Raw genomic sequence first — 12,019 nt, 5'->3', positions numbered from 1 at the left:
GCTTGCCGGCCATGGCCACAACTCGCTCCAGCATCTTCTTATCTTCCGCCACTACGAGGGACTCGGCCAGCCGGCTGCTGGCTGCAGCGCACTCGATGGACTTCTTGTAGTCGCCGGCTACAGTGATAATCCCCTTCGAGCTCGGCATCTTCATCTTCAGGTAGGCGTAGTGGGGCACAGCCATGAACTTGGCCAGAGCAGGTCGGCCAAGCAAGGCGTGGTAAGGGCTTTCCAGATCCACTACCTCGAACCAGATTGCTTCTCGGCGAAAGTGATCCTTGTCTCCGAAGAGGACATCCATCTTGATCTTGCCGATCGGGGAACAGGACAGGCCGGGTACGATGCCATGGAAAACGGTCCGGCTTGGCATGAGCTGCTTCGCCTTGAGGTTCAACTTCTCCATGGTTTCGCGGTACAGTATGTTGATACTGCTTCCGCCATCAATCAGAACGCGGGAGAATCGGGCAGCCCGCGTCTCTGTTGCGAGGGTGACATCCAACACCAATGCGTAGGAGCCAGGGCACGGCATCACCTCTGGGTGATCGGCCCGGCTCCAGTTGATAGGCCTTTCGGACCAATGCATGAACTCGGGGTTGCTGGAGGCGACTGCGTTGACCTCTTGGTGCTGTCGGCGCCGGCTGCGCTTGTCTTCAACCTGGCTTGTGAAGACGACGTAGGCGGCGTGCTCATCAGGGAACTCATCTTGAATGGCTCCAACTGTTGGTCGGGCAGCCGGCTGCTTGGGGGCTGGAGGCGGCGGGCCGGGAGGCGGAGGCGGCACCAGCCCCTCGCCCTTGGAGATCCGGGTGAGCCAGTGGCACTTTCGGGTCATGTGGTTGGACGGCTTCGCGCCGCTGTGGAACTTGCAGGGGGCATCGAGAGTCTGCTCATAGGAGAAGGCCAGCTGCCAAGCCGGCCTGCCGCACTTCTTCTTGGGAGCGGGCCGCTCTTCGGGCTGCTCGTCTTCGACTGTGGCCACCTGTCGACTGGTGGAAGGCAGCATAGGGGCCTTGCGCTTGTGGTCGTTCTGGTAGGGGCGCCGATTGGAGTCGCCAGCCGGCGTCTTAGGAGCCGGAGCGAGCACCTTCCCAGAGGCGTCCACTCGGAGCTCGGTCTTCATCGAGGAGTCGGCTGTGGCATACTTGTCTGCAATGACCAGCAGCTCGTCGAGGGTGGCCGGCTCATCGCAGAGGAGTCGGTGCTTGAGGAGGGTGCCCTCTCGGCACCCGGCGGTGAAGTATTCGATGGCCTGCACCTCGTGCACCCCCTCGCAGGAGTTGCGGAGCTCGGCCCACCGCGTGAGGTAGTCGCGGGTCGATTCGCTGGGCCCTTGGACGCATAAGGAGAGCTGGCGGGGCTTGGGAGGCCGCTTGTACGTGCTGGTGAAGTTGCGGACGAAGACTTCCGTGAAGTCCAGCCAGCTGTTGACGCTGTAGGGCTTGAGGCTGTTGAGCCAGGTGCGTGCCGTGCCTTGCAGCATGAGAGGGACGTACTTCACGGCTACGCGCCTATTGCCGTTCGCAATGCTGACGGCGGTAGAGTAGTCGATGAGCCAATCTTCCGGCTTCACAGAGCCGTTGTACTTGGGCGTGTCTCTGGGGAGCGAGAACCCTTTGGGGAAGGATTCGTCGCGGATGCGGGGGCCAAAGCATGGCGGGCCGACATCATCATCTTCTTCTAGCGCCAGGGATCGAGTTAGGCGGTCGATCCGGTGACGGACGTCGTTCTCGCTGACTCCCTCGCGGCGACCTAGTCGGCCACCGAGAGTCGGATGGGTGAGAGGCGGCGGGGTGAGACATCTCTCCCCACGAGGCGGGGGAGGAGGCAGATCGCCTTGGCGCTCCACTGCTCGAGGGCGGCCTTCCGCGTCGCGCTCGATGGTGATTCGAGTCCGGCTGCGGCTAGCAGCCGGTTCCTTGTCCTTCCCTGCGCGGGCGCCGTTCGCGGTCGGCGATCGGGATGTCGTGGCGTGCTCTCGGCGCGGGGGAGGGCTCTCAGCGCGGGCGCCGGCTTCGTGCCGTTCTGCGGCCTCGATCAGCTGCTGGAAGCGCCTTGTCATGTAGGGGAGCTCATCAGCCCCCAGCCCATTCAGCTCTTCTGTTGCCGCCTAAGCAGCTCGCAGATTGTCGAGCGGTGTGGCGTAAACGGGGCGGTCCGGCCCCAGCACGCTGGCGATGGCCGCGCCGCGCTTCTTGACGAGGCCGACTCGGCTCGGCCCGCCGTGAGGCGGCGTACCAAAAGCGGCGTGGTCGACTTCGCGCTGGTGGGCCTCGGTGAGGCGTCTCATGAAGGCTATCTTCTGGCCCTCCGCGATGAGGGCGAGGCGGCGTGCCTCCAGGGTCTCGGCGTCGGCATCGGCCGGGATGGGGACGGACAAGTCATGCATCGCCGCTTGTAGGGCGTCGTGGGCGTTCTCGCCCGAGTCGGCGACGTGGCTGATGACCAGCACCTCAGTGACAGCGCTGCTGCCGCTGTCAGCTCGAGGGAGAGGGTCGTCGAAGACTACCACGTCGGAGGGGTAAGCGTCGAACGATGCCGTGTCGGAGTCGACAAGCATCGGGTCAGTGGAGCCGACCGACTCCAAGTCTACAGCAAGCTCGCTGAAGACGTGAAGCTGGTCGAGGAGGCTGACGAGGCGGCTCTCGGGGTAGTCCGTGCCGGCACCGGACGCGGGCTCGTCGGAGATGCGAGTCTTGCCAAGAAGATCGGCGAGGCAGCTTGCCGCGCAGGCGTCGTCGACGCCTTGCAGCGCGTCGGGGCAAGCGCCGTCGGGCGTAGCAGGCTGGCTGCGCTCGCGGGGGAGAAAAAGGGTTCCCGTCCAGAACAGGTCTCCAGACGACGGTGCACCCGGCCCCACGGTGGGCGCCAAATATCGGGTGGTAGGTGCGACATATGCCAACAGGTGGCTTATCATTGTGGGAGCCAGTAAAACATCGCCGGTGCCTGGAAACGGGATGAGGCGAAGACATGCACGCCGGCGGATCTTACCCAGGTTCGGGGCTTTCCGTGGAGATAACACCCCTAGTCCTGCTCTGCGGGGTCTCCGCATGATCACTAGATCAATACAAGTAGCTACAAGTGCTCCTTGAGCTGTTTGGCTAGAGGAAGAAGAAGGGCAAGGCTAGCTCTCCTTTTCTTTCTATGTGGTGTGTGGAATTCTATGAGATCAACCCTTTGCATGGGTGTCCCGGGGGGTTTATATAGGCCTACCCCCAGTGGTACAATGGTAATCCGGCTGGGCGCGGGTCCCAGCCGTCAGTGTCTATGCTCGCCGGCTTCTCCGCCGGTCATTGGGGCCCGCCGACTGGTGGGTCCCGCCGGCTGCCGGCCTCTTGACCGGCAGGCCGGCCCCACTGCTTGCGGGCTTTGTCGGCGGCTGGTTACTGTTTCCTCGCCTCTGATGACGAGGGCTTTGTGGAGGTAAGCGTGGCTACAGTGTCACCGCCTTGCGAGCTCTCACTGTAGCCTTACCTCGTCTTGTCTCCTTAATGCGGCGCATGCTTCGAGGGAGGGAGGTAGCTGGCTATTGGGAGCCGGCCACATCCCTGGCCGACTAGAGGAGGCCAAGCCGTCTTCAGATGTCTCTTTGGCAAAGGGGCCCGCCGCCCACGGGCCGTACTGGCACCTGTCGTGGGTGACATCGAGGCCAACATGGCTACAGTGCCGCGCCGGACGGGGGATGTCTGGCCCATACGGCGCCCTGTGGCCATGACTGTTCCGGGATTCGGGGGTAGTGGGCTGTACTGCGGCCATGCCCCATCCTATCGCCGTTACGTGGGTACAGTCTTAATAGGTGCAGTCTTGGCCGGCTTTCTTCATGGCCGGCTTCTGGGAGTCGGCTTTCTTCATGGCTTGAGCCGGCTCCCTGAAGTCGGCTATCTCGTATCTTTCTTGGGGGAGGTTTCTGAAGCTGGGTCGCCTTCTGGGAGTCGGCTCTGGGGATAGCCGGCCGGGGGAAGGCGGTCCTATGCTTTGTATGCTTGAAGGCCTGAATGGTCTGATAATTTTTCGAAGAGCCAGGGAAAGTCGGTTAGGCTACCCGTGGCCATTTACTCCGACATAGATTGGCCATCACATTTACATTCAGAGTGCAGTGAAGGGGTGTGCGCCGGTTAGCGAGTTACAGCGCTTAAGACGCGTAATAGGAACTGCGGGCCAGGTGACCGGCGCTTAAGGCGCGGAAAATGAACTGCGGGCCGGGTGAGATGAAGGAAGACGGCGAGGTGCCACCGTACGAGGAGGTGGCCGTCGCCAAGTTGAAAGAATCGCCGATCGGTAAAATACGCATCTCGCTTTTTTTTTTCTCTTTCACCATTTCGGTCCCCTCATATACATGACAAAATTAAGCATCTCGATGAATCCCGTAATCCACTGTTTACCACTTGCTAATTACGCAACGTCGAGCACGAGACCGTGGGAGACGGAGCCTCACGTGCTCAAGACAGTCAAAGTAAGTAGTACAGTGAAATGATGATTTGTTCTCAAGCTCTAGCTCGTTTTCATTTTGTGTTTTGTTTCTGTAATTTGTTTTCTCGTCCGTTTTTTTCTAAAATTGACAGAGAAAATTATCTGCTGCCCTTTCACAGTCATAGACAAAACACAGTCAAGTGACTGAACCATATGCGGGGTATTGCTAGATGGTTTCTGAAACCAAGTCAACGTGTGATGCAGAAATGATCTCTACGCATACGACTGATTTGGACGCGAACGAACGTTTGGATACGCGACAAAAATTGTCCACGAAACTTCGTTACAAAATTTGTGCGAGAAAATTAATTAATGCCGGAGCCGTGCCACCCTGTCGAGCATCCCGTCGACGGCGACGTCGAAGGCGTCCTTGACAGTCTCCAGCTTCCCCCGGGGATCGGCGTAGACCACCGTCGGGATGAGCCTCACCACCTCCTCCCGCATCCGCGCCACCGTCGCCGCCGGGATAGCCCGGAGCACGGCCTCGATGCTCGCCGTGCCCGCCCGGACGCCGGCCTCCGGGATGAACACCGAGTACTTGGCGTGGTCCTCGGGGAGGTGCCACCTGTACTGCAGGTGCGCCGACGCCGGGTGGAAGAAGACCGGGATGCACCCGGCCACCATCGCGTCAAACACCCACCGCCGCGTGTAGGACGGGGGCGAGCCGCCTGGAGGTGGATGCAGGCAGAAGGTCGCGCTCTGGAGCAGCCGCATGGCCTCGACAGGGGAGTGGCACTGCCCGTGGTCGGTCCCGGTGGCGCAGTCCGGGTCCGGCTGCAGGTGCCCACACGCGTCCGACGCCTTGCACTGGGCCATGACATGGTCGTGGATGGTCGCCGTTGCTGCCTTCTCCGTCCCCCGAGGCTTGCCGGAGACGAACGCCATGAGCCACTTCCGCTGCAGGCCACGCACCCTGTCCTGCCACCGGAACACGTCGGCGTCGGTCCTGGGGTGGAAGTAGGTCGGGTACGGCACGGCGAACTCGCTCGCGTTCGGCGCCAGCGACGACTCCAAGACGAGCACCGACAGGTTCCGGCCGACCGGCCTGGCGAGGAGGTTCGTGCCCCAGTTCGGGCCGCCGGAGTTGCCGCCGTCCCTCGCCAGGTCCCGCGCCGTCCTCCCGGCGACGAGGAAATTGTCGTGGCCGTCCTGGGGCCGTTGCCCTTGCCGGTCGTACAGGAGCCGCCACTTGAGCCACTCCGCCAGGTCCACCGACGCGGCGTCCCGCGTCACGTTGTCTTGGCCGGCGTAGCGGGCGAAGTCGAGGGCGGCGTAGAACGGCACGAAGACGGCGGCGGCCGCGGCGGTGTGGTTGGTGAGGCACTCGTACCGCTTCATCCGGTTGTGGAAGATGACGTCGAGAGCGAGCTGGCGCGTGCCGTACCACCCGTCCTCGCCGGTGAGGACGCCGTCGGCCGGGTCCGCGAGCGGCCGGCCGAGGCCGGCGTTGCCGATGTACTCGCAGGTGCCAGCGGGCCAGCGCCCGCCGCCGTTGGCATCGCCGCGGCAGGCGTCGCGCGTCATGTCGGTGTTGAAGCGCGGCGGCAGCTTGTACACGTGGATGTACCGTCCCCGGCACGGGTCGTCGAGCTGTGAGAAACGGTAGTAGAGGAAGAAGGTTACTGCGAGGACGGCAGCGAAGCACAGCCGCCGGGATGAGCCGGCCACCGCCTTTTCCTTGGCTCCGACGACGGCCCGGCGCGACCGCCCCTTGGGTGCGCCGGGTTTGGCTGGCTGACGCATCCCGAAGCGTGGAAATGGCGAGACGCTATTGACCACCAGTGCTGTAGTAATTTGTGAACTGGTTAGTGGTGGTAAGATACTAAGATGGGATGCTTCTATCTATGGCCTATAGAAACATCGATGTGTCAGTCTGTGACTCGCAGACCACTTGTATAGTCCTTTGACCCAGATCGATGTTAGGCATCCACCATGATTCATTGCTTGTTTGATACTGCAAACATGACAGAGATTAGCGTTGACACCAGGTGATAAAAACGCGTAGTATCTCCACATTAATTGCCACTGGAGTAACCTGGTTTGCGGTGCCATTTAAAGCAAGGCGATCTGGATGTAATTTTTATTATTTCTAGTGTTCGCCGTATTACCATTGTTGAAGATGAATAGATCAGAAATTTATCCCGCAAAAAAAAGCAAGGCAGTACACTGCTAACAGTAGCACAGTAAAAAAGAAAGCTCAAGTTTCGTGAGCCACTAGAGATTGATCCTTGTTTGGCTCGAGATTTGCCTTTTTTAGCAGCTCGGATGAAAATTAGCCGAATTTAAGCCAAGGCTAGCTAAGCGATTTTGTGACTCGGCATATCATAGCGCGCACAATAAATAGTTTTTTAAAATTGGTTGGGGCTGAAATTTTCATTCCAAAAGCCCAAATGACGGATGTTTAAAACAGAGACTTGGAGGGGAAGAAAAGGGATACAAGCACTCCCCCTGCCTACACTGTCACACACTTGCACCGGTAGAGCGGCGACCATCGTCAGCGGGAAGATCTGGACAACGATCACCGGCGACGACTATCCCTAGCGCTTCATCACCACTTCATCGACGGCGGTAAGTCCTTCCCAACCTGATTTATGCTTCAATTTAGCCTTTGATAGCCGCCACCATCTGCGAAATTTGGTCCCCTCGCCTCCGGCTGCCATCTTGGCGCTGAGAGGTGGGGGAGCCTCAAATCTTCAAGACATCTATGTTCTTCGTTGATGTCTAGTGATCATCATAATTTTGTGAGAATAAATTTTTCCTCGTTCTTTTGGCGGTGCCATGAGGTTAGAGAGTTTTCTGTCCTCGCAGATCCGACTATTCGGATTTGATGATTTTATATTGTTGTGTCAAGCTTTTTTATGTTGGTCTGATTCTTTCTGGAGGTGGAATTTTTCATCGACACCATGGTGAACATATAGTGATTCGACGGCCTGCACTTCTAGAGGATCATCCCCGGCCCAAGTACGTTCATCGATCCAGGCTTCCCATCTTTTTGGATGGGCGACTCAAGGCGCTTCCAAAAACCATTATTGGTAATGCTCGTGCGGGTGAAAGAGTGACAACATTGTTGCTCCAATCCAATTATAGCCTCTTTATCAAAATCTTTGGAGTATTCCTTTGAGCAGAGATTGATACCGCGAAGAAAGGTGTTTCAAGATATTTTATTGTAATTCTTAGTCACGGAAGTTACTTTGTATTTTCTTGGATATTAGGTCAAAATCAGTGTAACTTGTTATGAGCATGAAGAATATTAGTACTACTCTTACGGAGCTCCAGTCAATAGGAGTAGCACACACTGGCAATCCTGGAATCTTAATTCGGTGGCTAGCGAAAAGACAAAAACGGGACACACATAAGCCACACGATTAGCTTAGGCGTACGAACACGGAAACGCCAAACAGTACAAGGCATACATTTGTGTCACACGCACAACGATCAATCACACGTACAACAAATGACACACAGACGCAAATGTCTAATGATCGATCACACGTAGTACAGTGTTTAACACACACCTTGCAAGCTTGACTGGCCGGCGAGAGCGAGACGCACGCTTAGAGGTCGACGACCTTGAAGTGGCCTCGGTTCTTGACGACGACGTCGTACATGTGGACGGAGCGGAACCGCGCGAAGTCTCGCGGGAGCGAGATGAGGTCGAGGCTGCCGTCGCGGCGGTGGAGCTGCACGACGGCGCGGTCCTCGTAGTAGCGCTCCCATCCCAGCGACCCCAGCCGCCGCTCCAGCGCCCGCAGGGAGCGCATCGTCTCGTTCGCCGGCACGTACACCAGCGCCTTCCGGCTCGACGCCTCCCGCTCCAGCTCCATCACCCCGTCCTTCCGGAACACCCACACGCCGCCCGCCGCCATCGATGTGGCACCGCTCTTTCTGGCTAGCTCTAGCGTCGTCGCATGCGGCTCCTGCAGATGAGTGCGTGCGTGCTTGCGTGAGGCACATGGCTAAATATAGAATCGCCGTCGTCACCATTGCCGTTGCACGGCGGAGCACGTACCAATAATGCAACGCTGTAAGTAACGTGGGCCAGCGTATGCACAGGAGGCCGAAGGGCTTCACGTGGACGCTAGAGCTAGCTAGCTACAGTAGCTAGCTGCAACTTTGCCCGGGCCCAATCCGGGCAACGTTGTAGTTTCCAATTCGAGCAGCGCGGTACAAATTATGTGCCAACTTCCGCCACAAGCCGACGAGTCGACAACCACATCATTGCTCCGGAGCAATGCTATTCGTAAGGCATTTCGCCGACTCTCGTACCGTCCGGACCGCACGATTTGAATGTGTTTTGTCATCCAACGCAGTTCCGTCGAATCACTGTCACGTTCATTTTTGACTGCCCTGACTAATTAAAAAAAAATCACCCACGCCCGCGCGTGTTCCCGTCGGAAAAGGTCAGCAGCACCACTCTGGAGCACGAGTGCCGTATTAATGGCGGCTCAGAGCGACGCGACCTCTCAAAGCGCTCAGGCATTGAAACATCGCGACGATTGGGAGCATCGCCCGCGTCGTTTTCCGGTGCATGCAGTTGCCCCATGTTCAAACGAGAACCCGTCCGTCCACCTGCATACATTTAACATGCGTGCGATTGCCGAGGAACGGCAAGCCGGTGCCACCCATTCATCCGTCTGTCTGCCGCCCATCATTAATTACGTCACCGATTGCCCTCCCATCTTCTCGCTATATAAACCGTAGGCCCGACCATAGCCGCATCCATCATCCTCCCCTCCCTTCCTTCTCTCCGCAATACCATGGCCTCCTCGAGCTCCAAAGCCGTTTGGGACAGCATATCATCCGAGCAGAAAAAGGAGATCGCCGCCATTGCAGTCGGCTGGCAGGTCGGCAGGCCGACGGAGGCCGACACTACGGACGTCCCAATTGAGGACGTGGCCGAGGACGAGCCGACGCCGCCCTTCTCATCAGTGCATGGTGGTATCATCATCGGCGAGGCCTGTGCCCACCACATGGACAATGGTGCTGGAGGAGCGGTAGGCCATATTCCGACAGGCACATGCCAACCAGGCCTACAATCTCTGCCTCTTCGACGAGCACCGATGTGCAGAAGAGCAACTCGCTGCCGGCACGGCCATAGTGCCAGGTGTGGACATGGCCGAGGAGGCGCTGGTCGACTTCTATTGTATTGCCCGTGAAATCCGTCGCAGCCGCTGACGGTAAGTCCAGTGAAGGCCAACCGATAGTTCCTCCGACAGAAGTAGGCGGCGTGCGATGCACCCTTCGCCGAACTCGACGCGGAGATAGAGACGGAGGAGGCCGAAGCGGAGTGGGCCCCCAAACAAATTACAATAATCCAACATCTATGAAACAATCTGTACGAACGATTACGAAACCTTTCCTAAACTCTCTCCTCGGCCCCTGATTTCAACCAGGGTGGGGCCCAGCTGGCACTCATGGGCCAATTAAGTTTTTCCACATCAGCCCGTAACATGAATTACGTAGAAATTTTATGTATGTCTAGCATTGCTCGTTTAATTAACATAAGCAAGCATGCAAAAAACGATCGAGATTCAATCAAAACGAGTAGCTTGTCTCTTTTAAAATAACACGAGTATAGCTTGTCACCTCTAGTACTTGAGACGGGCACGAACTCGGAAAATACCATACACATACAAGAAATATATTATTAGTATACTCACAACGATATACCAGACGTATAGTGAATTAACATACACACAGAGCTTAAGGTTGCAAGCTTAACTGACCGGGAAAGCAGTGGGTGCGTACGTGAGTATACTAGTACTAGACTACTAGCAGATGTTAGAGGTCGACGACCTTGAAGTGGCCTCGGTTCTTGACGACGACGTCGTACATGTGGGTGGAGCGGAGCTGCGCAAAGTTCCGCGGGAGCGAGATGAGGTCGAGGCTGCCGTCGCGGCGGTGGAGCTGCACGACGTCGCGGTTCTCGTAGTAGCGCTCCCAGCCGTGCGCGCCGAGGCGCTGCTCCAGCGCCTGCAGCGACCGCATCGTCTCGTTCGCCGGCACGTACACCAGCGCCTTGTTCCCCGGCCCGCTCCGGCTCGACGTCGACCCGGCCGCGCTCTCCAGCTCCATCACCCCGTCCTTCCGGAACACCCACACGCCTCCGTCCGCCATGGTCGGTCTCTCTGGCTAGCTCTATAGTGTGGCAACTGTTGGTGCGTGCGTGAGGCACATGTTTAAATATAATATCGTCGTCGCCGTTGCCGTTGCCGTGGCCGTCGACGTTGCCCGGTGGCTTGCGTATCAATAATGCACGCCAATCATCATGAGCGTGGGCTAACGAACGTACAGGGGGCGTGCACGACACGGTCACGGGGCCTCCATTGGACGCTAGCTAGCTAGCTAGCTGCAACTTGGCCCCGGGGCCAATCCGGCGCAACCGCGTAGTTGCCAATTCGAGCAGGGGGTGGCCGGTGGCCGAGATATGCATTCGGAAAAGATATGGAGGTGATGGCGCGAGGCAAATTTGACAAATTTGACCTGTGGACAAAATCAAATCACAGAATGAACTGCCCATGGAACTATTTCACGCGGCTGACCTTTTTGTGTGACGCCCGACACGAAGGCGCCACACTACACTGTGCAACGCCTCACAGATAGGCGCTACACGTCTGACCAGCGTTGCACCTCATACTGCCTAAAAATTGCTAAGTCATTGTGCAGAGCCTAAGAGCTAGGCGCTGCACTGTATAGTGTGACGCCTAGCTCTCAGACGCTGCACTGGTGGTTGCACTATAAAATGAAGCAACCACTAGTGCAACACCTAGAAGCTAGGCGCTACACTGTATAGTGTGGCGCCTAGTTCTCAGGCGCTGCACACTGACTTAGTAATTTTTGTATCATATGGATGCGACGCTGGCCAGGCGTGTAGCGCCTATCTGTGAGGCGTTGCACAGTGTAGTGTGGCGCCTTCGTGTCGGGCGTCACACAAAAAGGTCAGCCGCGTGAAATAGTTTGACGAGCAGTTCATTCTGTGATTTGATTTCGTTCATAGATTAAATTTGTCAATTTTGCCATGGCGCGCGGCAACAGTACCGCGCGCATGTGATACGTCCACCTAGGCCCTATCTCGAATATGCATGCGTCGGTCTCTCAACGATGTGAGTGGAGTAGGTAGTGTGTGAGGAGGGAAAAAGAATGCGGAAAAGATCAGGTACAGTTGACATAATATCAAGATATAAAGTAGTACAAAGCACCCCAACAATAATGATTACATCGAGGACCCTGGACCACCAAACGAGCCGCCGAAGTATTGTTGTCGCCGCTCCCGTATCGAAGTCGGTGTGGCATTGCCAATGATAGCTGAAAAGTCTTTGTGCATGTGCCCCTAAAGAACAACGCCCGAAGCCATTGTTGTCGTCTTGAACGCTTAAGTCGATCTAAAGAACCTCACACAATTTTTCGCTCTCGCACACGTACAACAAGAAATCTTAACCTTGCTGCCAAGAGGAGCTGACAAGAATCTACGACAAAGCTCCATCTAATCAGTCCTCATGGACAAACTTGAGAAGTATCGGAGCTCGAAAGACCGACTCGGAGATGGAGTGCG

The 12,019-nt window shown here is 57.3% G+C and overlaps 3 protein-coding genes across 3 annotated transcripts; all 3 read right to left on the bottom strand.

The window, feature by feature from the left end:
* Positions 1–4,666: 4,666 nt before the first annotated feature.
* On the bottom strand, positions 4,667–6,531 carry LOC109766988 (xyloglucan galactosyltransferase KATAMARI1 homolog). The gene has a single exon (XM_020325735.4). It carries the CDS (start codon positions 6,208–6,210, stop codon positions 4,777–4,779), a length of 1,434 nt encoding a protein of 477 aa, XP_020181324.1. The 5' UTR covers positions 6,211–6,531; the 3' UTR covers positions 4,667–4,776.
* A 1,032-nt stretch (positions 6,532–7,563) lies between these two features.
* On the bottom strand, positions 7,564–9,135 carry LOC109766997 (flowering-promoting factor 1-like protein 5). The gene has a single exon (XM_040386311.2). The coding sequence runs from the start codon at positions 8,331–8,333 to the stop codon at positions 8,022–8,024; it is 312 nt and encodes a 103-aa protein (XP_040242245.1). The 5' UTR covers positions 8,334–9,135; the 3' UTR covers positions 7,564–8,021.
* An 862-nt stretch (positions 9,136–9,997) lies between these two features.
* LOC109766996 (flowering-promoting factor 1-like protein 5) lies at positions 9,998–10,696 on the bottom strand. Its single transcript, XM_020325749.4, has one exon. It carries the CDS (start codon positions 10,582–10,584, stop codon positions 10,249–10,251), a length of 336 nt encoding a protein of 111 aa, XP_020181338.1. The 5' UTR covers positions 10,585–10,696; the 3' UTR covers positions 9,998–10,248.
* Between the last annotated feature and the right edge of the window lie 1,323 nt (positions 10,697–12,019).

The sequence above is a fragment of the Aegilops tauschii genome, chromosome 4, assembly GCF_002575655.3.
Source record: "Aegilops tauschii subsp. strangulata cultivar AL8/78 chromosome 4, Aet v6.0, whole genome shotgun sequence".
Taxonomy (NCBI): Eukaryota; Viridiplantae; Streptophyta; class Magnoliopsida; order Poales; family Poaceae; genus Aegilops; species Aegilops tauschii.
Note: the sequence above shows the minus strand (reverse complement) of the source record. Positions and strands in the feature narration are given on the sequence as shown.